General features: G+C 38.9%; 1 protein-coding gene across 1 annotated transcript; it reads left to right on the plus strand.

The window, feature by feature from the left end:
* The first annotated feature begins 553 nt into the window (after positions 1-553).
* On the plus strand, positions 554-23,822 carry ZFP30 (ZFP30 zinc finger protein). Its single transcript, XM_040252964.1, has 7 exons — positions 554-675; positions 995-1,157; positions 5,945-6,022; positions 7,526-7,617; positions 9,465-9,591; positions 10,994-11,092; positions 19,074-23,822. The coding sequence occupies exons 4-7, from the start codon at positions 7,564-7,566 to the stop codon at positions 20,441-20,443; spliced, it is 1,650 nt and encodes a 549-aa protein (XP_040108898.1). The 5' UTR covers positions 554-675; positions 995-1,157; positions 5,945-6,022; positions 7,526-7,563; the 3' UTR covers positions 20,444-23,822.
* The last annotated feature ends 3,205 nt before the right edge of the window (positions 23,823-27,027 follow it).

Here is a 27,027-nt window from a genome sequence, read left to right on the forward strand (position 1 = left end):
TCACCCTTAAAAATCTCAAGATCTGGACACCCTGGACCAACTGCGAATCCTGGCTCCAATCTCTTCGTACCCCTCCACCCCCAGCCCTCAACGTGCGTGGCCCTAAGAGCCTCCTCAGCTGCATTAAGAATTCCCGGTTGGAACACCTCCACCTCCACGAGGGACAGAGACAGAACCTTCCAGGAGCTTGGGCGCTGGGCTCTCGCGCCAGGGGCGGAGCTCCGGGTCTGAGCCCTTTGCGGAGCCGAGAACCGAGTAAGAAAAGCTGGAATATACAGTTTCCCAGATTTGGACTACAATTCCAACAGGGGAGCAGGGGTGGATTCTGCTCGAGAGCACGAGTCACTCACAAGGTCACCTTTACAGGTGAGGAGTCGGCCTACGAGGGAAGCCCGCTCTTCTTCCAAACCCCACGGGCATCGTGCCCCAGCTGTCTTTCCGAGCGCTTCACGAGGAGCTGGGGGACGCGTCCCCAACACCCACCCAACCCCCTTCGCGCCTGCGCACTCGGGACCGAGAAGGCACTCTCCGGAATTCCGGCGCCGCGGTCTTGAGCGCTGGGCGGTCCCCCGAGTCTGGCGCAGCCCTAGGGCGGTAAGGCAGGCTCGGTGGTAGCCGCTGCTCTTCTGAAGGAAACAAGCGCGAGACGGGCCAGGTTCTGCGGACCAGATCGAGGTTGGATTTGGGGGCCTCAGGCCGGAGTGAGGGCTTTGCAGTCTGAGCCTGGGCGGCGCGGGGTTAAGCTCGTGCGGCGGTAATTGGGCGCCGCCCCGGCCTGTTCCCGGCGGTGCTGCCCGTTGCCTTCCTCCCCTCGACCACCCGGGCCTGGCCGTAGAGGAAAGGCCTGAGAGGGAAACGGGAAGTGGAACCTTTGAATGAAAGTCCCCTGCAAGGCGCGGTGGCCGCCCGAGCGTGGGTGGCTGTGGTGTCTGAATTACAGCCGACCCAGAGCCGCGGACCTTCTCCCGTCTTTATCTTTCCATTGTGTTTGCAGGTGGTGGGTAGCGACGGTCAAGGGGGCGTGGACGGTGGGTGTTGACCGCGTCCAGAAACGCCTGCGATGTAATCAACCGGGTTTGCTTCCGGAGCCCTGTCAGTCTCTAGAGGCCTATGAAGTGAAGCGAATCGCTGCTGCGTCTCTCAAAACCACGTTCTTTGTGAGTTTCTGCTGCTTCTTTGTTTGCGTGAAATGCACTTGATTTTTGTGACACGAGATTGTTAAAATTTCCTTCTCTTGAAATGTCCTGCGTAAGAATAGTCTGCTTACTGATTTGGACATTAGGATTTACCTACGTCCTGGCAGGGAACCCAGTTATACATTCCCCTTTCTGTTGCCCGCTTAATGCAATTCTTCAGTTAGTTATACTCAGACTCTTCAGGACCTCATGGACTGCAGCCTGCCAAGCTCCTCTGTCCTTGGAATTTTCCAGGCAAGAATAGTGGAATGGGTTGCCATTTCCTACGCCAGGGGATCTTCCCGACCCAGGGATCGAACTCGTGCCTCTTCCTTAGCAGGCAGATTATTTACCACTGAGCCACCTTAGTTAACCATGTGCTATAAATCCAGTTGCTCTGTGAGCAGTTTCTATGATGGAAGTAGCCCTTTGGAAGTTACTGTTTATGTTTACTTTTCAACTGTGATTTGTTAAGTAGTGTTGGGTTTCAGTTCAGTTCAGTCGTTCAGTCCTGTCCGACTCTGCGACCCCATGGACTGTAGCATGCCAGGCCTCCCTGTCCATCACCAACTCCCGGAGTTTACTCAAACTCATGTCCATTGAATCAGTGATGCCATCCAGCCATCTCAGCCTCTGTCATCCTCTTCTCCTCCTGCCTTCAGTCTTTCCCAGCATCAGGGTCTTTTCAAATGAGTCAGCTCTTCGCATCAGTTCAGTTCAGTCTCTCAGTTGTGTCTGACTCTTTGCGACCCCATGAACCACAGCACTGCCAGGCCTCCCTGTCCATCACCAACTCCCAGAGTTCACCCAAATCCATGTCCATCCAATCGGTGATGCCATCCAACCATCTCATCCTCTGTCATCCCCTTCTCCTCTTGCCCTCAATCTTTCCCAGCATCAGGGTCTTTTCAAATGAGTCAGCTCTTCATATCAGGTGGCCAGAGTATTGGAGTTTCAGCTTCAACATCAGTCCTTCCAATGAATATTCAGGACTGATCTCCTTTAGGATGGACTGGTTGGATCTCTTTGCAGTCCAAGGGATTCTCAAGAGTCTTCTCCAACACCACAGTGTAAAAGCATCAATTCTTTGGCACTCAGCTTTCTTTATAGTCCAACTCTCACATCCATACATTATCACTGGAAAAACCATAGCCTTGACTAGACAGACCTTTGTTGGCAAAGTAATGTCTCTGCTTTTTAATATGCTGTCTAGGTTGGTCATAACTCCTCTTCCAAGGAGTGTCTTTTAATTTCATGGCTATTGGATTGTGTTGGGTTTAGACAGCTCTAATTATTCCACAGTAGGAGTGGGGATTTTTTTTCCCAAAGGGAATCCATGAGTGGAACTTTTTGGTACCAGCCTGATGTGGTTAGAGTTTGTTAGCATGAGTTTTATTTATTTTGGACAAATGAAAAATTGTTTAAGGTGTACAGCATAATGTTTTGATATATGTAAACATTATGGAACAGAATACCACACCGACTAATTAACCATTACCTCTCAAGGTTAACTATTTTGTGTATGTGACAAGAGTACTTAAGATATACTCTTGGCAAACTTCCAGTATGTAATACACTATTATTAGCTATAGTAACCATGTTGTACATTAGGTCTTCAGAGCTTATTATCTTATAACTGAAAGTCTGTAGCATGAGTTTGTTTTAGGAATGTCTTGGGGAGATCCCCTGGGGAAAGGAATGGCTACCCACTCCAGTATTCTTGCCTGGAGAATTCCATGGACAGAGGAACCTGGCAGAATACAGTCCGTGGGTGGAAAAAAATCAGACAGGACCGAGCGACTAACACTTTCACTTTTTTGGGATAGAGAAGGAAAGATGTATGCAGTGGTTAAGAATTTTGAACCTAGATTAAGAGGATTTTAATCCTGACCATCACTTAAATCTAAGTGAGTTTGGGCAGTCGAAAGAAAACTGTGTTGCAGTTTATTCATATGTAAAATCAGAATTATAATAGTATATGCTTCGCAGAGTTGTTTTGAAGGTTATTTTGTTTGAATTAATATCTGTTGAAGCTCTTAAAACATTACCTAGCATAGTAGAATACTGCTTAATTTTATTAGCGGTTACTGTTAGTGATGATTCTTAATCATTCCGTATCAACTTTCTTTATTCCCAAGAATAATGAAAATGTGAAGTTACTTATGATGAATGCAAGCAGAGAGTTCAACAGCAAATGGACCAGTATAGGGATTCTTAACATAAAGTCTTTGGTTTCTGTTTATGGGTTTTCAGTACAAGGGAAAAAAAATCAAATATATATATAGAAATATTGTAAATATTTTTCAGTGGTTAATTTGGGAGGGGAATCTACTTAATTATAATTTTATGATATCAGAGTTGTATAAGACCCAACAAGATTGATTTTCACTGGTCTAGAATCAAAGTCTGGAATAAATAGGAATAATTTTGAGGATAATCTTAAAAAACTAGTGTCTAATAATATGGAAATGTTAAGTAATTCACACTTCATCCATATGATGGAGTGTTATGGGATAATAAAGATTATAAAGTCATAAGAAAAAACCATATAATATAATATTGGGAAGTATTTATTGTTCTGAATAAAAATTTTTAAGAAATTGTTGTTACCTATGTATCTTGAACACTAAGGTAAGGAATAGTAAGATCTTTTGCAAGGATTTAGTAATTGGTTATTCAGGAGGAGTCAACTCAAATGATTGAGCATTTGCTATGAAATAAGCATTTTTTTCTGTCTGCTGTGCATATTATCTCTTGATTTTTGGAAATGTCGTGAATAAGCATGTGATCCTTCACAGAAGGGTTTCTGGGTGTTAATGAAATACAGTATTCAAGAACTGGTAAGAATTATTTTTTCAGTGACATTGATTTCCCTGTTGTTACCACTTATGCAGGCCTATGTAATCACAGTTTTCTTAATGACTATACCTGTCTACCCAAATCATTAAAAAAATTATTTTTAATGGGAGTAGCTTTTTAAAAATTTCAGATAATGTACTTAATGCAAGTTTGTGAAATATTTAGTAACTAAGGAACCTTAAAGAAGAAAATAAAAATTACAGTCCTCAGCAGGGCTTCCCAGTGGTAAAGAATCCACCTGCAATTTAGGAGACTTGCAGGAGACACAGGTTCCATCCCTGGGTTGGGAAGATCCCCTGGAAGAGAAAATGGCAACCCACTCCTGTATTTTTGCCTGGAAAAATCCCATGGACAGAGGAGCCTGGTACACTATAGTCAATAGGGTCACAAAGAATTGGACTTGACTAAGCATACACACACATATTCCCAACATCCAGAAATAATCACTATTCATATTTAGAGCATATGTTCCCCAAAATACTTTTACAAGCATTTGTGGTTTTGTATATTTGTATACATATTTGTATATGCTTATTCAGTTTTATTTCTGAATAGGATAACATTAATTGAAAATTTAAAGGAAAGCAAGACCTCTAATAGGGGTCTTCCCTGGGGGCTCAGTGGTAAGGAGTCTGCCTGCCAGTGTAGGAGACTGGTTTGATCCCGGATCCAGGAAGATCTCACATGCTGTGGAGCAACTTACCCCATATACAACTCTTAAGCCTGTGCTCTAGAGCCAGGGAGCCCATGTACAACTGTTAAGCCTGTGCTCTAGAGCCGGGGAGCCACAACTACTGCGCCCACATGCCACAACTACTGAAGCCCGTGTGTGCTAGAGCCTGTGCTCTGCAACAAGAGAGTAGCCTCTGCTCATAGCAATGATGACCCAGCACAGCCAAAAATAAATAAATAAACTTAGAAAAAAAGAAACTCATTATTTTTTTTAATGAGGAAAAAAATTAATAAAAAAGAGGAATTCAGTATTCTCATGGATTTTGTAACATTTTTATGGATTTTATATGTTTTTTAAACTGATTTTTTTTCTTTCAATGTTTCTTGGATATTTTCCATTTCTTAAGTTTTCTAAAACTCAGCATTTAATGATTACTTTATTATTCTGTTTGTGGATGTTTTATCAAGTACTTAAGAAATAAGTTATTAGGGAGTGATGTTCAAAACTGCCTGAACAATTCCTTCAGCAGGCTTTCTAGGTCCTATTACTTAACCAACTTTTCACTTCAAGATCATGTGGGATTTCAGAGGTAGGAACATTGAGGAATATAGCACTGACTTCTGCCAACTAGGGATACAAGTGATAACTCTGAAGTATTTGGCTTTATTTCTGAAGGATTGTTAGAGTATGAAGTGGACAGTTCTGTTATTTTATGCCAGAAGCTTCATCCTCCTGATCCTTCAAGTGAGAGTTTGAGAAATACATTAATGATAATTACCTAGAAAATGAATCTTACAAAAAACAAAATCATTTTAAACTCAGAGAAGAAAGTCAAAATAATCTGATTATACTATATAGTTCAGTTGGTAATGGTGTTTAAATGGTCATAGTCATATAAACTGAATATCTGTGTACCCTTTAATAGAACAAAACCACACTGGGGAAAAAAAACATATTGGAAGGATAGGGAGATGCAATTATGCACACATGAAGTGGGAGATGGGTAGATAAAAGATAGCTGAAGTAGTAATATTAGCATGTGATTTGAATATATGGTATTTATATAACAAAAGAAATAGCTAAAAGAGGTGAAAATTGTTGCCTCTAGATTTGGAAGATAGGGGAAAGGGTAGCAGGGATGGAATTGTTGGGGCTTTTTGTGATATCCCTTGTAGAGCTGTTTTAAATTATGTCCAGGTACAAGTGACACAAATTAAAGTTTTCTTTTTTTTTACAGATTAAAAATTTCTTAATTAAAAAAATTGACTCCTGGGAAGAACAAAATAAAGATCACGTGGGATACCATCCAGCAGAGGTAACACAATAAAATCTTATTCCAAGTCCATTTGACTTTTTTGGTCTCATTGTAATCATTTTCCATGTATCATTTCATTCTTTTTACACCATACCACAAGTGTCCATTTCTCCAGTCTTAGTGATAAATATAATCAGTTTTTAAAATCTGCTAATCCAGTTCCTTTAAATGCAACTCCTTAGTTACTATTGAGTTTTAACTAGTGGGTTATTTCATTATCCATACTCAGGTTTTACAAATTCACTTTTCCCCAGCCTGGGTACCAAGAGAATAGGATCGGTAAATGAGATCATGTAGACAGTATTGACGATTCCTAATAGGAAGATGGTGAACAGTGAGCTCTGAGGATTCTGAGAAAGATAGTTCAGCCTTGAGGAAGAGATCCCAGTATGCAAGTACAGTTTTGCCGTTATAAAGTCTGCTAGGCATGGTCTGTGCAAGTGGTTCTCAAATTGTGGCATTTGGACCAGCAGCATCAGTATCAATGGAAATGTTTTCAAAATGCAATTTCTCAAGCCCAGCCTTAGCTCCAGTAAATGCCAAACTTGAGGAACGGGGCCCTGCAAACTGTATTTTAATAAGCCTTTCAGATGATTCTGATGCATACAAAGTTTGATTACTAAACCTGCCCATTATGATCACCTGGGGAAAGTTTAAAAATTTTGATTCCCAAGTCACAACTCTCTCTGCTAATTGAATCAGAATGTTTGGGGCATGGGAGTCAGGCATCAGTATATTTTAAAGGTCTGCTAATGGACTTCCATGGTGGTCCAGTGGCTAAGACTGTGGCCCCAATGTAGGGGCCCCGGTTTCAATCCCTCATCAGGGAACTATAATAGAAGATCCCACATGCCGCAACTAAGAGTTTGCATGCTGTAACTAAAGAATCCTGCCTGCTTGCAATGAAGATCAAAGATCCCAGATGCTACAGCTAAGACCTGGTGCAGTCAAATAAATAAAATGTTAAAAAAAAAAAATACACTAAGTTCTCTTAAAAAATTTTTTTTGCTGGTGATTCCAATGTGTGGCATAGTTTGGAAAATTCTCTACAATATTTTCTGTCTCCAGGGTTGGGTAGTCAAGCCAGATTCCTGAGTCTGAGAAGGATATTCTGGTTTAGATGGTGTAGCCACTTCTTAGCTGGGAAAACTGGAAATGAGGGGAGATGGATCTCTGCTCAGGACAGGTCTGGGTAGCCTATCCTTGAGTCCAGATCAGCCTCACTGAGGTGGGGGACTGCCCGGAATCTCTCCTGCCAAAACAGCTGGAAATGTTCTTCTCTTCTGGAGAGTCTTCTCCATGTCTATCCTTGTGCAGTGATTTTCCTGTTGTTTTGGGGAGGGCATGAATTTGTCTAAATTAGCTCTTATCCTTTCATAACTTGTCTGTGTGTTGGGAGGGGTGATGGAGGGATGTTGCATGTAGGAATGGAGAAGTCATGTGAGTTTTTTAAATTCGGGGGCTCTGGGATTTTGTTCTTATGGCTTCATACTTTTCTTCCAGTTTTTGGCTTCTGTCTGTGGACTCTGCTTCTTCAGTAAATGACCCTTGAGAAAAACGAATCATTTTCTTGCAACTCTGAAATAATGGCTCATGTAAGTTGGTATTTTTCTCTATTTGGAATGCTGTAATTTTTTTCAGGTTATGTGAATATTCTCATTAGTTGTCCTGAAACTTCCAAACAGATCCTCATCCAACAGCTTCTTCCTAGATGTTCCCATTCTAGTGAAGGATGGAGCCAGACAGCCTGGCCCTTCCTGTGTGCGCCTCTCTTGTCCATCCATGTCCATGTGTGAGTTGACCAAATTATTCAGTCTCCTGTGTGTTCAGTCTTTGTCTAGAGCAGCGATAAAGCAGAAGTGTAGTCCCTTGAGGGAGACAACTGATATGAGAAACTCAGGACTGGAGAACACCTTAGAGCTGCAGTGTCCAATATTAAAAATATAAAATTAGTGCCTTCTTAGCACAGTAGGTCTCATGTCAGTCTCATAAAAAGTGTAGAATAGTATGCAAGGCACATAATCTTAAACATTTTAGTGTCACATTTTGAAAAGTAAAAATGAAATGCACAAGTAATTTTTGTGTTTTATTTAACCCAATATAGCAAAATATTATCACTTCAAAGTGTAACCAAAATAAGAACTATTGAGATATATTGCAGTCTTTTTTTTTTTTGTAAAGTCGTCACTATCTGGTGTGTATTTTATAGCACATCTAAATTTGTACTAGCTACAGTTCAAATGCTCAGTAACCACATTTGTCTAAGATAGCATGTTAGACATTGCAGCTTTAGAAATTTTGTATAACTTAAATTGTAAATATAACTTAGCATATTTAAAAGTACAGAAATATCTAAATGTAATCATTAAGGCCAACATATCTATAAAATGGACTATTTTGTAATAAGTTTAAAATATTCAATAAAGGGTTTGTTATAATAAGGGAAAATGCTAATGATACATATAGTGATGAAATTGGATCTCTGTTTTAAAAAGTAGAGTTTGCATAAAATTAAATAAAATTAAAAAGAATTTTTTCCAGACCCAATTTTATTTTCTCATTATATACCCGGAAGTAGGATTACTGGATCATATGGTAGCTCTATTTTTAGTTTTTTAAGGAACTTCTATACTGTTCTCCATAGTGGCTGCACCAGTTTACATTTCCACCAACAGTGTAGGAAGATTCCCTTTTCTCCACACCCTCTCCACATTTATTACTTGTAGACTTTGGGTGATAACCATTGTCACTGGTGTGAAGCAATACCTTGTGATTTTGATTTGCATTTCTCTGATAATCAGTGATGTTGAGCATCTTTTCATGTGTCTCCTGGCCATGTGACTGTCTTCTTTGGAAAAATGTCTTTTTAGGTCTTCTGCCCATTTTTTTGATTTTTTTTTTTTTTTTTTTGGTATTGAGTTGTATGAGTTCTTGGTATTTTTAGCATATTGACCCCTTGTTGGTCACATCATTTGCAAATATTTTCTCCCATTCAGTAGGCTGTCTTTTCATTTTGTTTTCTTTTGTGCCCATCAATAGAAGATTGATGGTTTCCTTTACTGTGCAAAAGCTTTCAAGTTTGATTAGGTCCCATTTGTTTGTTTTTGCTTTTATTTCTTTTGCTGTGGGAGACTGATCTAAGAAAATATTGCTACGATTTAGTGAAACTCTGATTAACTACCTGTGCATATCTGGAAGTAAAACTAGGTATACCACAGTATATAGGAAGCTTTGTCTATAGCAGTAGTAGGCAAAGTACAGCTTGTGAGCCAAAGTCAACCCATGTCCTGTTTTTGTACAAGCTGTGAGTTATTACTTTCTGAAAGAATTACTTTAAAAAAGAAGGGAAAGGGAAGGATACTCAAATAGAGACAATATGTGGCATATGGCCTTATACAGAAATAAGTAATTTTACAAATAAAGCATGGGTTTGTCATTTCAGGATTTGGTGATGTTCAGAGATGTGACTGTGGACTTTTCTCAGGAAGAGTGGGAATGCCTGAACTCAAATCAGAGGAATTTATACAGAGATGTGATATTAGAGAATTATAGCAACTTGGTGTCACTGGGTAAGTTTCAGTTCAGTTCAGTCGCTCAGTTCTGTCTGACTCTTTGCGACCCCATGAATCGCAGCACGCCAGGCCTCCCTGTCCATCACCAACTTCCAGAGTTCAGGCAAACGCACGTCCATCGAGTCGGTGATGCCATCCAGCCATCTGTGTCAAATAATGTAGAAATTCACATGACTGAATTTCAGGGCTGGCTGTCTAAAAACTAGTCGACTATCTGCTTTGTAGTTTGAGAATAGGTGTCTTCAGCTGTTAAACTATTAAATAGCACCGTTAGTTTCCCCCATAAATCATTGGCCTTTACATTTTCCTTTGCCTTTTCTATTATATAATTGCTTCTCTTTAATGGCAGTTGGATATACATTCTTAGACACTCAGAGCAAAACCATTTTCAAAGAAGTCTGTTTTCATATTGTTGTAGATGGTCTATTATCTGTCAACTTACCTGCAGTGTGAGTAGGAAGACAGAGGTGTCTGGCTGTACATACCTATTGAAAAAGTTGATACAGTGTATATGATACTGGGTTAAATCAATAGTTTGTTGAAATTCAAGTGGACACATTCAGTTTACTACAACAAACATATTATCTTTTTAATTGATTTAAACATTAATTTTATGATTAAGAGTTTAAAATATATGAACTTTGCATTTGACATTGGATGAATATATTGGCGAGAAGCAAACTATTTAAATAAAAGCAAAAATAGTACCTAAGGAAAATGTATAGTGCTTAGTATGTACTAGGCACTCATCCAGGCAGTTAAGTGACACCTCACAAAAATCTTATGGGTATACATTGCTGCCGCTGCTAAGTCACTTCAGTTGTGTCTGACCCTGTGTGACCCCATAGGCAACAGCCCACCAGGCTCCTCTGTTCCTGGGATTCTCCAGGCAGGAGTACTGGAGTGGGTTGCCATTTCCTTCTCCAATGCATGCATGCATGCTAAGCTGCTTCAGTCGTGTCCGACTCTGTGCAACCCTGTGGACAGCAGCCCACCAGGCTCCTCTGTCCACAGGATTCTCTAGGCAATACTGGAGTGGGTTGCGATTTCCTTCTCCAGGGTATATATTATTATTTTATATATTTTAATATGTTATTTAATATATTATTATTTACTTATGAGTATATATTATTATTTTTCCAACTGAAAAAACTGAGTCTATAAGTGACTCAGGTGACAGAGGGAGGATTTGAAGCCAGTGCTTTCAATGATTACTTCTAGAGACAAAGCCTGTATCAATTGGCAATTATAATAAGACAATATTGCTACCTCTCTCTTCTTGTGATCCTCGAGTAACTCTAATATGAATGTTTTTCAGTCTAGTTACTCTTCTTTGTTCTGAAGCCTTGGGCAATTTTATACTTTCTTTATTATGTTCTATTGTTTTTTTTTTTTCAAGGAGGATGTTCCATTTCTAAGCCAGATGTAATTACTCTGTTAGAGCAAGGGAAAGAACCCTGGATGGTTGTGGGGGATGAGAAAAGAAGATGGAGACTAGGTGAGTAAGTGCTTATCAGGGGAGGGTAAGCTGCTGTGGCACAGCATATCCCTGCAGGTTGGGAAGAAGCACACTCCTTAGTTGTTGATTATGAAGGAGAGACCTGACACCTGAGAAGAAAACTTAGATCTCAGCATGGACAACCAAAGAAATTTCATCTCTACTTCCACTTATCTCTTCTTTCTTCCTGTCCTGTTTCCTTCTCATTTCAATGGGGGAAAGCTTTCTTCCCCAGTGACCATCATTTTACTTGTATTTTGCATCTAATTTCTACTTAGATCATCTTTTGTATTTTGCCTCTTAGGTATATATTTCTTCATTGCCTTCTTTTCATGGTGTTTACATTGTAGTAGGGAAATCATATAGTAAACAAATGGATTAGTATCATGAGGTGATTAAATATTGTTAAGAAGGGTGAGGAAGTAAGAATATGGGGAATTACGATGGGTTAATTGAGTAATTTAGATAGGGTAGTCAAGGAAGAGGAACCAGTTGGCAGAGGCTCTTCAACCTGTAAAAGATGGAATCATTTAAGCATCTATATACATAACTGAAATGTATTACAACCACATAAAATATACTTAATTCTGTAAATTCTTTTTCCCCCAAGATTGATTGATTTATTTATTGGCTGTGCTGGGTCTTCATTGCTGCTGCAGGTTTTCTTTAGTTGCAATGAGTGGGAATTATTCATTGCAGTGCATGAGCTTCTCATTGACCTGGCTTCTCTTGTTGCAGAGCATGGACTCTAAGCAAGCAGGCTTTAGCTGTGGCATGTGGGCTTAGTAGTTGTGGCTTATGGGCTCTAGAGCAAAGGCTCAGTGATTTTGGTGCACAGGCTTAGTTGCTCTGTGGTGTGTGGGATCTTTTGAAACCAGGGATCAAACTCATGTCTCCTGCATTGGCAGGCAGATTCTTTACCCAGCTGAGCCACTGGGGAAGCCCATGTTTTTCTTAAAGTATTCAGTGAATAAATGAAGGATTGTAGACTTAGAATATTACCAGTTTGGAACCTCTAGTAAACTATTGGATCTAGACACTGAACATCAATGCTGATAACATCACAGAAACAGAGACAGTCAGATTGTATTTCTTCAAATGAAATAATGCGGTATCACCTATGAAGTGGGCCTAAGTCTGATGGAGCTTCTGAATTAGCCAACCACTAATTTATTGGAGGAAGATAGAGGAACATGTTCTACTACATCTTGGGAATACAGTCAGAATATGAGAAATGCTATATGGTCAAAGTGAGGAGGAACTGAAGAACCTCTTGATGAAGGTAAAAGAGGAGAGTGAAAAAACTGGCTTAAAACTCAACATTCAAGAAAACTAAGACCCAGTCCCATCACGTCATGGCAAATAGATGGGGAAACAATGGAAACAGTGACAGACTTTTATTTTCTTGAGCTCCAAGAGATGTTATGGGGAGGGAGGTGGGAGGGGGGTTCATGTTTGGGAACGCATGTACACCCGTGGTGGATTCATGTCAATGTATGGCAAAACCAATACAGTATTGTAAAATAAAGTAAAAATAAAAATTAAAAAAAAAAAACACATAAAGTTAGTGGGAGATAAAAGGAAAAGAAAGTGAGACAGTGGGGAAAATAAATGTATGTAACACTTAAGAGAAATTTTGCCATAAAAGCAGACACATGGGGTACAAGGAAGGTATCTTAAGATGTGAGGTATTAGGACCGTGTATAGGCTGAAGAGAATGATTTCAAAGAGGAAAACTGATGGCATCAAGAGAGAGGGTGATTTCTGTAAGCAGTGACTTTCAGTAAATGAGTAGAAGTAGGAGCCAATTTATGAAGGAAAACCAATGCATATGATAAGAATATGAACTTAAGTGGTTGGATAACATGGTAAAGGGGAGAATATCATTTTTCTTTCCATTGCTTCTTATTCTTTGATGAAATTAGCAATAAAATTAGCAGAATGTGAAAATTATTTGGAATTCAGTATGGATTATTTAGTATTTAATCAGTTTTGACTTTCAGAAGTACAGTTCTTTGGTTATAAGGTTTTAACATTTACAGATCTCTGGATACATTAACCCTGGTGTTAATGTGACTAAAACTGCTTCTGTCATAAATATTCTACATTCATATCGTCTTGTATCAGCAAAGTTATTGAAGACATCATCTCAGGAAACAAATTAACTTTATGACCAGGTAATTAGCGCCTTATTTTCTTTTTAATTAAAGTTGGTATTTTGCCAATGGAAATAACATTTCTCCTTTTATATTGCTCTAAGATGGGCTAATATTTTGCTTTTGCATTAGTATCATTTACTAGAATAAAGCCCTTTGATTCAGTAGACTACAAACTAGTATTTGGTTTATTTTGAGTAGTTAAATATTTTGTGTATGTCTTTTGATGTTTGGTTTGTCCTTTGTTTCAGTGTTGGGCCAGCCAATTTTTTCTTGATTAAATCACATGTATAGTGCATAGACAGTGAAGTCGCTCAGTCATGTCCGACTCTTTGCGACCCTATACACTGTAGCCTACCAGGCTCCTCTGTCCATGGGATTTTCCAGGCAATAGTACTGGAGTGGGTTGCCATTTCCTTCTCCAGGGGATCTTCCCAACCCAGGGCTCAAACCCGGGTCTCCTGCATTGTAGACAGACGCTTTAACCTCTGAGCCACCAGGGAAGTCCACAAGCTCCTTAGACACTGCTAAGTCTGGTCTTGGACCGTATTTTCTACCACACTCAGCCAAGATGAATTCATGTGATAAGGTGCACACAGCTCATCAAGAAATGGCTAGAAAAAGGTGAAACTGTTTTCATGTTCCCATCAGTAAAAAGCTCTGTAACACAACAAGCACTGTACTTAAAAAGTTTTGACTCAGTCCAAAACTAATACACAGTTTTGATGCTGTATAAAAATTAACCTGGAATGTAATCATTGATTCAGTTTTCTTTTTATTCTGAAAAAATTAAAAGAAGAAAAAAAATCACTGCTTTTCCTTAATTAAGCAGATACTTTGTGGTAAAGAGCATATTTAGTGTCTAGGGTCTTAGAAAAAGAACAGATGCACCTAATGTGTAAACACAAACAGTAAGTTACAAGTTGCCCCTTATTACTAAAGGCAAGAATCAGCATCAACACTCAAAAAAAGTGTTTTAGAAAGAGTGTAACTTACTTTTACTGTCCCAGGCTAACTGGGCTGTGTCTGGTGCTTCTTTGTCTGCACTTGGCCACCCACAGCCTGTCTTCTAATTAAATCAATGCTCTAGCAGCAGAACAAGCAAACAAGTTGCCTCCCATCTGTGTACAGCTCTTCAGGACACATTTGCCTTGGTCAGAAGGTGGAAATTCTTGGGAGAGGTGATTTTCTCTGCCTCTTCACAAGAAGAACATGGACACTTGGCTGGATGCAACTCCATGAAATGTAACTGTGTATGTACACCTCAAGCTCCACCATAGGCTATAATTTCCAGTTTCAATTTATTTAGAGTAGAACAAGAATCTAAAGATACTTGTAAAGCAATCTGTGTGCAGAGTCCTCCATGAATTTTTATGTTTCCCATCAATCTTTACTATTTTCTCACTGCCTACTCTGAAACAATGCAGTGTGCATCAGCAGTCAGAACTAGCAAAGCACTGAGCCTAGTTTTGATTGACTGAAATGGCTGTCTTTTAGCTTCTTGAAGGAGAAAGAACAGGCATAAACGGATTTGGGAAAAATCATGGCTGACTTTTTACAGAAATTGTAAGATTACAGTTCAGTTGTTTATACAGTTGACCCTTGAACAACATGAGTTTAAACTGCATGGGTCCATTTATACATGGGTTAAAAAAAGTAAATAAATGTGTACTACAGTACTGGGGGCTTCCCAGGTGGTGCTAATGGTAAAGAACCCACCTGCCAGTGTAGGTGTAAGAGATGTGGGTTCGATCCCTGGGTCAGAAAGATCCCCTGGAGGAGGGCATGGCAAACTACTCTAGTATTCTTGCCTGGAGAATCCAATAGACAGAAAAGCCTGGCAGGCTACAGTCCATAGGGACACAAAGAGTTGGACACGACTGAAGTAGCTTAGCACACATGCACAGTACTATATGATCTGAGGTTGGTTGAATCTGTGGATGTGGAACTGCAGGTATGGAGGGCCAACTGTAACGTTATACACAGATTTTCAGTGGAGGGGTGGTATTGGCCCCTGTTACTCCAGTTCAAGGGTCAACTGTAGTATAGTCTCCTAGATGTGAATATTCAGCATGCCAGAGTCTTAATGTGTCATGTCAGGCAGGGAAGCCATATAGAAGTCTCAGTTATAACCCAGCAATCCCACTCCTAGGCATATACCCTGAGGAAACCCAAACTGAAAAAGACACATGCACCCCAATGTTCACTGCAGCACTGTTTACAATAACTAGAACATGGAAGCAACCTAGATGTCCACTGACAGATGATTGGATAAAGAAGTTGTGTATATCAATGGAATATTACACCTAGCTATAAAAAGGAACACATTTGAGTCAGTTCTAATGAGGTGGCTGAACCTAGAGCCTGTTATACAGGGTGAGGTAAGTCAGAAAGAGAAAAATAAATATCGTATACTAACATATATATAGAATCTAGAAAGATGGTACTGATGAATTTATTTGCAAGACAGCAACAGAGAAACAGACATAGAGAACAGACTTATGGACATGGGGAGAGGGGAGGAGAGGGTGAGATGTATGGAGAGAGTAACATGGAAATTTACATTACCATATGTAAAATAGATAGCCAATGGGAATTTGCTGTGTGTCTCGGAACTCAGACAGCGGCTCTGTATCAACCTAGAGGGGTGGGATACGGAGGGAGGTGGGAGGGTAGTTCAAGAGGGAGAGGACGTATGTACACCTATGGCTGATTCATGTTGATGTTTGGTAGAAAACAAGAAAATTCTGTAAAGCAATTATCCTTCAATTTAAAAATTAATTAATTTAAAAAAAAGTCTCAGGTTCACTATATCCACACTGGGAAATTTTGTTTGTTCTTTAAAACTTTCTAATTCTATAGGGTAAGTATTGTAACTTCTACTTTTTTTTCTTTTAAATGAGTGGATATGGACATTTTGCCCTCAGTGTGTTTGTATTTTTATTTTGTGCATTGTCTGCTCACTTCCTTTATTCTCTTACTTTTCCCATTGTTTAGTGTTTCTTATACCAGTTTGTGTGGGCTTTTGTGCTGTATACACTTTCTCATTTTTCTTATCAATGTTTGGGCCTTCAGTGTTTATTTTGACTATTATTTTCCTTTAAATCATTGATTTTTAATTTGCAAGTAAATTGTTTGAAATCACCATCTTAATAACAGCTGTCATGCCTTTGTAGTTACCTAGTTATTTACTACTGTTATGACTAGCTAATTACTGTTCATTTTATATATCATTTATAACTTATTTACCTTAATGAGGTGTTAAATTTTTTTCCCAGTAATTTTTACAAAATTACATTAGTTTCACATTGCTTTCTTGAATAGGGAAGATAGACAGGGAGGGAGAGAGAGAAAGAAAAGGAAGGAGTAAGGGAAGGAAGGGAAGATGCGGGGGAGAGAGAGAGAAAGGAAAGAGAAAGAGGAAGGGAAGGAGGAAGGGACAGAGGGATGGGAGACTGAAAGAGGCAGAAAGATACTCAGATTTCATCAGAGTATCTTCTGTGACATTCGCTTATTTGTCTCTGCTCACAAATTATCTACAGTATTTAAATCATTGTTGCCTTTTAACATCTTTTTATTATATCCTTTTAAAGTAAACTTTTTGAAATAGATCCAAAAAACAGAAATCATAATATGCTGCTCATTGAATTTTCACAAAGTAATTATACCCAGTTTATCAGTATACTGGTTCAGAAATAGTTTTAGTAGGATATCAAAAGTTCCTCTCTCGGAGAAGGCAATGGCAACCCACTCCAGTATCTTGCCTGGAAAATCCCATGGACGGAGGAGCCTGGTAGGCTGCACTCCATGGAGTTGCGAAGCGTCGGACACGACTGAGTGACTTCACTTTCACTCTTCACTTTCATGCATTGGAGAAGGAGATGGCAACCCACTCCAGTGTTCTTGCCTGGAGAATGCCAGGGATGGGGGAGCCTGGTGGGCTGCCGTCTATGGGGTCGCACAGAGTCGGACACGACTGAAGCGATAGCAGCAGCGGCAGCAGCAGCAGAAGCTCCTCTCTAGTTTTCCCCAGTCATTCCTCCCTATCAAAGTTAACTACTAGCCTGACTTTTAGTAAGCCCATAGATTAGTTTTAGTGTTTATGAGCTTTATAAAAATGGAATTGTATAGTATATATTATTTTATGCCTGGCTTTGTTTGGTCACCCTTATGTTAATGAGAATGATCCGTATTGTTGTGTGTACTTGTAGATTATTCATTCTTATTGCTGTTACACAGTTTGTTCTTATTGTATTGTATCCATATCTATATAACTTTTCTCAGTCATTCTTCTGTTAATGAATACTTGGATTCTTTCTAGTTCATGCATATGAAAAATAATGTTGTAGGTTTTTTTTTAAAAATATATTTTTTGCTCAGAATTTTACTGGCATGTTACTATTTTATAAACCTGTTGCTATGACTGAAAAATCACTAAAATACTTTCTAGACAGTAACTAAAAGGCACTGGCTATGATGCCTTTAGGAAGAATACAGGAAAGGGTATGAAGAAACAAAATGGGCTGCATATTTGTAATATACATGTGTATAGTTAATAAACTTGAAGATAAATAAGTAGAATCTTTCATTACCTTGGTTGCAAAAGTGAGGTTCACTTACAGCTATGTAGACAGTGAGCTGAAGTGGAGATATCTGCACGTGAAAGTAAAGAGGCCACTGGAGGGATGAGCAGATGTAAAGAAATTTTTCCATTTATGTATTTGATTGAGATAGCATTGGTGTGCTTTTGTCTCCCATCTCTATAGAAAGTGCTAAAAAAAGGTGTAAGATTGGAGGCAAGGCAACATATATATTTTTCTGCTGCTAAGTCACTTTAGTCGTGTCTGACTCTGTGCGACCCTGTAGACAGCAGCCCACCAGGCTCCCCCGTCTCTGGGATTCTCCAGGCAAGAACGCTGGAGTGGGTTGCCATTTTCTTCTCCAATGCATGACAGTGAAAAGTGAAAGTGAAGTCACTCAGTCGTGCCCAACTCTTAGTGACCCCATGGACTGCAGCCTACCAGGCTCCTCCGTCCATGGGATTTTCCAGGCAAGAGTACTGGAGTGGGGTGCCATTGCTTTTTACTATTAACTAATTATGAAGACTTAATAATAAATAGTTTTTCTGTGCTATGGATTTGTTATTCAGTGATAAGTGAAAGATTTTTTCTTCTCTTGGGAAATTGTTGAGAACACAGGATAAAAACTTGGAAAATTAATGAATATATCACAACAGAATTGAAAAAAGTGCTAAGAAGCAGGGAGCAAATTATTGGGATAGAAAATGAAGGATATAAATTAGATGAAGTCAGCACAGATAGCTTTTCTGATTTTTATCATGATATCTAAAGGATGAAAAGAACCCAACCATGTGGAGAACCCATCAGCATTCTTAGGCGATTTAATAGCCAGTAAAAAGCTCTAAAAAATGGAAAGATTGTGACATATTTTAGTATCTGAAAGGAGGCAAGTGTGACAGACATAGGGAGTAAAGGGGTCTACAGCTTGAAATGACATCTTTTGGTAAACAAATGCTGTGTTATTCATAATAAAGTGTTTGTACTTTATTCTTACTAAAAAAGAAATCATTAACAAGTTTAGGTGGAGATCTCAGACTTTTATTTACTTCGGAATTATCTGGTCTTAACTCATCATTTTCTTTGTTTGTCTTAACTTTTCTCAAGTTATGTTATTTTTTAAAGTACTTTTAAGCACATTTATTTCAACTGGACTTTATTTTCTTTTTTCCTATTATAAAGTTTTTATTTGCTTCTTTGTTTACTTTTTCTAGAAGAAAATAGCATGTGTTTTATCTTTTCTTTCAGATTTGGAATCCAGATATGATACTAAAAAGTTATTTCAAGTAAAGGATATTTGTGAAATGAGTTTCTCCCAGTGGAAGATAATGGAAAGAATTAGAAGTTGTGGCCTTGAAGACTCTTTTTTCAGGAAAGACTGTGAATATAAAAAGTTTGAGGGACAACAGGGTCCTCATGAGGCATATTTCAGGCAAGTGAAAAAAACCACCTCTGAAAAAATGCCCAAGAACAGAAAACGCACATCTCTTACACTGTATCCAAGAATTCACAGTAGAGAGAAGCCCTATGAATGTGGGGACTGCGGGAAGGCTTTTAGAGTACGCCAGCAACTTACTTTCCATCAGAGAATTCATACGGGCGAGAAACCCTATGAATGTAAAGAATGTGGAAAAGCTTTTAGACAGTGTGCCCACCTTAGTCGACATCAGAGAATTCATGCTTCTGACAAACTCCTTGAATGTAAAAGATGTGGAAAGATCTTTACATGTGGTGCAGATCTTCGTGTACATCAGAGAATTCATGTTGGTGAGAAGCCCTATGACTGTAAGGAATGTGGGAAGGCCTTTAGGGTGCGAGGACAACTTAATCTCCACCAAAGGATTCATACTGGTGAGAAACCCTATGAATGTAAGGAGTGTGGGAAGACCTTTAGACAATATGCACACCTTACTCGACATCAAAGACTTAATATTGCTGAGAAATGCTATGAATGCAAGGAATGTGGGCAAGCTTTTCTGTGTAGTACAGGCCTTCGGGTACATCACAAACTCCATACTGGTGAGAAACCCTATGACTGTAAGGAATGTGGGAAGGCCTTTAGAGTGCGGCAGCAACTTACTCTTCATCAGAGAATTCATACTGGTGAGAAACCCTATGATTGTAAGGAATGTGGGAAGACCTTTAGTCGTGCCTATCATCTAACTCTCCATCAGAGAATTCATACTGGTGAGAAACCTTACGAATGTAAGGAATGTCAGAAGTTCTTTCGTCGTTACTCAGAACTTATTTCACATCAGGGTATTCATATTGGAGAGAAACCTTATGATTGTAAGGAATGTGGGAAGGCCTTCAGACTGTTCTCACAACTTACTCAACATCAGAGTATTCATTTTGGTGAGAAACCTTATAAGTGTAAGGAATGTGAGAAGAATTTTAGATTGCTCTCTCAACTTACTCAACATCAGAGTATTCATACTGGTGAGAAACCCTATGACTGTAAGGAATGTGGAAAGGCCTTTAGACTTCATTCATCTCTTATCCAACATCAGAGAATTCATTCTGGTGAGAAACCATACAAATGTAAGGAATGTAAGAAGGCATTTAGGCAGCATTCACATCTTACTTACCATCAGCGAGTTCATAATGTCACTAAATAGTTATAAGAAAGCCACCCATTGTGAATTTTGTGTTAAGGAGCATTAGAAAATAAATTCTGGAAGAGAAGTGTTTGAATGTAGGAATCCCTTTTGCTTCATGCTCAAAGTTAAAACAAGAGGTTTTAAAAGAGTAGGTTAAATTAATGAATACACAGCAGTGTTTTATCACCACTCAAACCATGTTAAACTGTAGGAAATTGATAGAAATTCATAGAAAGAAACTCTCTTAAAGGAGTGAATGTGAAAAAGCTTTTGATGTTACTTATTACCACCTCTGTTCTTTCATCTGTACATACCAACCTTTGGAGGTTGCCAGGGCACCAACTCATTCTGGACGTTGATAAACAGAAGGAAGGAGGAGTGATTTAGCCTGCATTTCCTGTATAAACTATAGCTCAAGGCAACTAGAGGTTGATGAGGTAAAGTTCTTTATTAGAGAATTTTCAGGACATAATGAAATAATGGATCTAAGCATGGTTCTCAGTAGTAGTGTTAAGACCTTTAGGTGAATGGTCTATATGAACTTCCCAGTGAATAGATCAGGTTGACAACATCTGACCCACTGATCAACTTTTATCTCATCAAAAATAGGACAAAACAGTTTATGCCTCCTTGTATGATACAATAAGACATACCATTGCCAAAAATATTAATGTGAATCTAATTAAGCATCAAGACCTAACTCCCAGTTTAAAGAAAATTCGGGGAACAGAAGAACAAATTACATGATATGACAGGAAGCAGACCAATAAAATGTGGGTAATTCTATGAGAGTAATGACTCAAGCTTCTCACCCAGTGAAATGGTTTGGAAAAAGGGAGGTGGAACTCTTAGATGTTAATGAAGTCTTAAGAGATGTATCAATCAAATGCAATGAATGAGTGTTTTTCATTTAGATCACAAGTTGAACAATAGACATTTTTATGACAGTTGGGGAAATGGGACTATTGACAGTATTAGATAATATTAAGAAATTATGTTCTTGTTAGATGTGCTAATAGCATTGTGTTTATGTAAAAGTGTCTTAGAGATAAATTAGCAAGTTTATACACATAAAACAGTATGTGTAGAATTACTGTTAAAATGCTCATGCAAAAGAAAAGTGAGGATAGATAACTTGTTTAAAGTCATGGTAAGGTAAACCAGGTGCATGGTTTTTGCTTATTTTGTTTTTGCTATTTTCTCTATTTTCATGTATTTGAAAATTTCCATAATTTTAAAATCATAAAACATCTATGAAATTATAGCCAGCTTTAGGTGAATAGTATTTGTAAATGGCTACTTATCAGAACTTATGGATGTAGCTAAAGTTCTACACATAGGGATATTAAATGTGCTATAAGGTATTTGGGAAATTAAGATTGAGGATCCAGATTTTCTCTAGTTCACCTAATGCTACATCTCTTGTAGTAACTGTTCCCATAGTACTTCATATATTTCAGGAGTAAGTAAAAAGAGCAGTTGCAGCTATTTGTGTAATCAGTGGAATAGAACTGTATTATTTAATAAAGTAGATGCTAGCAGCATGTTGAGCACTTAAAACTGAGCTACTGAGAACTGGAATGTTGGTTAATACAAATTAAAATGGTCTTAAGTGTAAAATACACATGAGATTTTGAATACTTCATTCAAAAAAAGAATTAATGTCTTAATTCCTCACAGCATTTCTCTGCTGTAGTTGGGAAGCTGTGAAATTCAGTGGATTGCATTACTACATAATACAGAACCCAAATTTAAGTGTGTCTCTGCTGTCAAGTAGCATGTTTGTACCCTGAGGTCTTCTTGGTTCTACCTTGAGTCATGCTGGACTTTTTTTTTTTCCTCTTCATAAAATATAGCCTATGTTTACTGAGTCATTTTCTCAGACTGCTTTTGGCCTGTAGATGTTTTGGCATCCAAAGGCCTTTTAAAAATTTTATACTGTTTCCTATTAAGCTCAAGCTTGCAGTGCATCGAGTACAATTCTCTTTAAGATTGTATTTTCTGTGATTTTTATTAGGGTTCATTCAGTTAGACAAAAGATCAACAGGTTCTTCTCTGTATTGGGTTTCCTGTGAGGCTTCTGTGGGAAAATGACTTTAAAATTCTTAGAAACCCTGCTTTTTCACAGAAAGGATGAAAGTTGGCTTTATCTTTACCCTGGAATCATATTTTTATGACAGCACCACATACTTGATTGTTCCTCCCCTCTCAAGCCCATTGTAATTTTGAGAACCCTTTGCTACCTGTAAACACTGTCATGAATCCTCTATACTTCCTTGAAATTCTACTTGAAATATGCACCAATTGATATAATGAATATAATATGGTTTTTTTTACTGTTAATATGATAGATTTTCAAATATTGATTAAACCTTATATCACTTCATTTGTCTGTAGTGTATACTTTAAATATATATATATACACACACACACACATATATAGCTGGATTTGCTATGATTGCTATGATTTACTAATATTTTCTTGAGAATTTTTGTGTCTACATGAAAGATACTGGTCTATAATTTTGTTCTATTTTTTGTTTCGTTTGGTATCAGGTTGATGGTGGCCTCACATAAGGAGTTTGGAAGTATTGCCTCCTTTTAATTTCTGGAAGAGATACTGTAAAACTGGTGTTAATTAATCTTTGAATGGTATAATTTACCAGTGAAACCATTTGGGCCTTGCAATGGACTGAATGTGTCTCCTCAAAATGTGTTGATATCCTAAGCCTCACTGTGATGGGATTGAGATGGGGCCTCTCAAGATAATTAGGTCATGAGTATAGAGCCCTCCTAAATGAGATTAGTGCTCTTAAAAAAGGGGCTCCAGTGAGTTCTCTCACCCTGTCCTGTCATGTGAGGATGACAGGACAAGAAAATGACAGTTTTCAATCTGGAAATGTTCATTAAAACAAAGTCACGAGAAGACAGTCACCAAAACTATGCTAGCACCCTAATCACTGACTTCGGCCTCCACGCTTGTGAGAAATAAATGTTTATAAGCTACCCAGTCTGTGATTCTGTGTTATAGGAGCCCAAGCTAAATAGGACAAATTTGTACCCAAAATGGATGCTAATCTAAAAAATATCTAAAAACATGGAAGCTGCTTTGGAACTGAATAGTGAGTGGATAAAAGCTGAAGAGCTGAAAAGCATACATTTTGATATGTATGCAAAGAATAATGAATGATAAGGGTAGTTCTGGTGAAACCTCAGAAAAGAGGAGAGCTGAAATGAAAACCTGTCTTCTTGGAAAATAAATTATGAACAAAGTGTTGGTAGAAATATGAATAGTAAAGACCATTCTGGTTCATTCTGAGGTGGAAATGAAGAACATATTATTGGAAATGGGAGGAAGGATCATTCTTTTTATAAAGTGGCAAAGAACTTGGCTAAATTATGTTTGTGTTCTAATGTTTTGTGGAAAGTAGAACTTCTAAGCAATGAAATTGAAGATGTGGCTTTGCTTCTTCCGGCTGATGATAATGAAGTGCAAGAAAAGAGAAATGACTTTAAAAGATGGAATTTCTGAAGCAGAACCTAAAGATTTGGAAAATGCTCAGCTGAATCAATAGTGTTAAAATACTGTGAAAATGAGGGCATAGATTGGGAAAGAATAGCATCTTGTAAGTTGGTTTGGAGACATTGGGAAGACACTGATGATGCTGGGGACATTGAACTCCTAAGTTTAGAGTCTGCTTTACCAGTGGAAGTGGCATCCCCACCCAGAGGCAACATTTCCACCTCCATTTGATGGGATAGGCACTGCATTGCCTGGAAAGCATAATAACCCTGAGGCAGAGGCCACATGACTCTTCAGAAACTGTCCCTGCCAGGGACAGTTTATTTCTGGGCCCATCACTAATAGACTCAAGCCCCAGCAGACTCCTAAAGGTGAAGTTCAAAGGGTGACCTGAGAGGAGGTGTGCTACACTTGAAAAGAACTACTTCAGTTTTCTAATTTGTACAGACAGAAATCCAGGGAACAAGTATGGGAATGGATAGTAAGACGTGAAATAATAGTGGAAGGAAGATAATTGAAAATCTGGTGACAGTGAAATGTGGGAAAGAGAAGTGTGGATAGGCTTCTCTGGGCAAAACATTTGAAGTTATTTGTGTCCTGTGTAATTGCTCACTGAAGGCTGACCTCAGCAGAGGATTTAATAATCAAGTGGATAGGAGGGTCTGTTCTGTGGGTAACTGTTTCTTTTCCCAGTCACCGCCCCCCGCCCCCATTATCATCCAATGGGCTTATGAACATAGTGGTGGCAGGGGATGGACATTCTGCATGGGCTCAGCAACATGGACTTCCATTCACCAGGGCCACCTGACTGTGGCCACTGCTGGGTGCTCGTTCTGCCTGCAGAGAAAAACACTGAATCCCTAACATAGCAGCATTCCCTATTGTTCAGTCACTAAATTGTGTCCGACTCTTTATGACCCCATGAAATGCAGCACACTAGGCTTCCCTGTCCTTCACTCTCCTGGGGTTTGCTCAAACTCATGTCCATTGTCCGTTGAGTCGGTGATGCCATCCAACCATCTCATCCTCTGTCACCCCCTTCTCCCCTTGCCCTCGATCTTTGCCAGCAGCAGGTGGCCAAAGTATTAGAGCTTCAGCATCAGTCATTCCAATGAATATTGAAACTGGTCTGATCTTGCTGTCTAAGGGACTCTCAAGAGTCTTCTCCCACACCACAATTCAAAAGCATCAGTTCTTTTTAACACTCAGCCACCTTTATGGTCCATCTCATCACATCTCATACATGACTACTATAAAAACCATAGCTTTGACTATATGTAACTTTGCTGGCAAAGTGATTTCTCTGCTTTTTTTTTTTTTCTCTGCTTTTTAATACGCTGTCTAGGTTGTTCATAGCTTTCCTTCCAAGGAGTGAGCGTCTTTTAATTTCATGGCTGCAGTCACCGTCTGCAGTAATTTGGGAGCTCCAGGAAATAAAGTCTCTCACTCTTTCCACTTTCCCCCCATCTATTTGCCATGAACTTAGTTTTTTGAATGTTGAGTTTTAAGCCAGCTTTTTCATTCTCCTCTTTCACCCTCATCAAGAGGTTCTTTAGTTCCTCTTGAAACTATGAAAACCCATAAACAAAGGTAACTGTCATGGAGTTAAGTAACATTCTACATGACTTTAGCATTTGCTTCACTTTCTTACCTACAAGTATTTAAGTTTACACTGTCATTGTTTCTGATCTACAGAAAGCTAAGTGGGAATGACCCAGAATTACCACATAACAGGCAGTGTTTTCTGAGCTTTTAATATGTGCCAGGGGCTATTCTAAGGACTTTACACTATTAACTCATCTAACCCTCATAACAATGCTATGAAGTAGGTATCTTCCAGTTAGGAAACTGGCACAGCCACCTTGAAAGACAATTTGGTGGTGGTTTTACAAAAGTAAACAGACTTTTTTTTTTTTTTTTTGGACTACGCTGTGCAGCATGCAGGATCTTAGTTCCCTGACCAGGGACCAAACCCAGACCCCTGCAGTGGAAGCATGGAATCGTAACCACTGGATGGCCAGGGAAGTCCAACATACTCTTTCTTTATCATACAACCCAGCAATTAAGATCCTTAAGTAGATGAAAACTTAGGTTTACACAAAAACCTGTACACAGATACAGCAGCTTTATTCATAACTGTCAAAACTTAGAAGCAACCAAGATGACTTTCAGTAGGTGAGTGGAAAAAGTGTGATACCTCCAGACAACGGACTATTCACTTCAGTTCAGTTGCTCAGTCATGTCTGACTCTTTGTGACCCCATGGACTGCAGCATGCCAGGCCTCCCTGTCCATCACCAACTCCCAGAGTTTACCCAAACTCATATCCATTGAGTCGGTGATGCCATCCAACCATCTCATGCTCTTTCGTCCCCTTCTCATGCCCTCGATCTTTCCCAGCATCAGGGTCGTTTCAAATGAGTCAGCTCTCCGCATCAGGTGGCCAAAGTATTGGAATTTCAGCTTCAACATCAGTCCTTCCAATGAACACTCAGGACTGATCTCCTTCAGGATAGACTGGTTGGAACTCCTTGCAGTCCAAGGGACTCTCAAGAGTTTTCTCCAACACCACAGTTCAAAGCATCAATTTTTCGGCGCTCAGCTTTCTTTACAGTCCAACTCTCACATCCGTACATGACTACTGGAAATACCATAGCCTTGACTAGACAGACCTTTATTGGCAAAGTAATGTCTCTGCTTTTTAATATGCTGTCTAGGTTGGTCATAACTTTCTTTCCAAGGAGCAAGCATCTTTTAATTTCATGGCTGCACTCACTATCTGCAGTGATTTTGGAGCCCAAAAAAATAAAGTCAGCCACTGTTTCCACTGGTTCCCCATCTATTTACCATGAAGTGATGGGACCGGATGCCATGATCTTAGTTTTCTGAATTTTGAGCTTTTATTCAGTGCTAAAAAGAAATAAGCTATCAAGCCATGATAACACATGAAGGAGATTTAAATGCATAATACCAAGTGGAAGAAGTCAATCTTTAAAGATTACATAGTGTCTGATTACAACTATAGGACATTCTGCAAAAAAGCAAATCTATAGACAGCAGAAAGATCAGTGTTTGTTAGG

The sequence above is a fragment of the Oryx dammah genome, unplaced genomic scaffold (genome assembly GCF_014754425.2).
Source record: "Oryx dammah isolate SB20612 unplaced genomic scaffold, SCBI_Odam_1.1 HiC_scaffold_13, whole genome shotgun sequence".
In the NCBI taxonomy this organism is placed as follows: Eukaryota; Metazoa; Chordata; class Mammalia; order Artiodactyla; family Bovidae; genus Oryx; species Oryx dammah.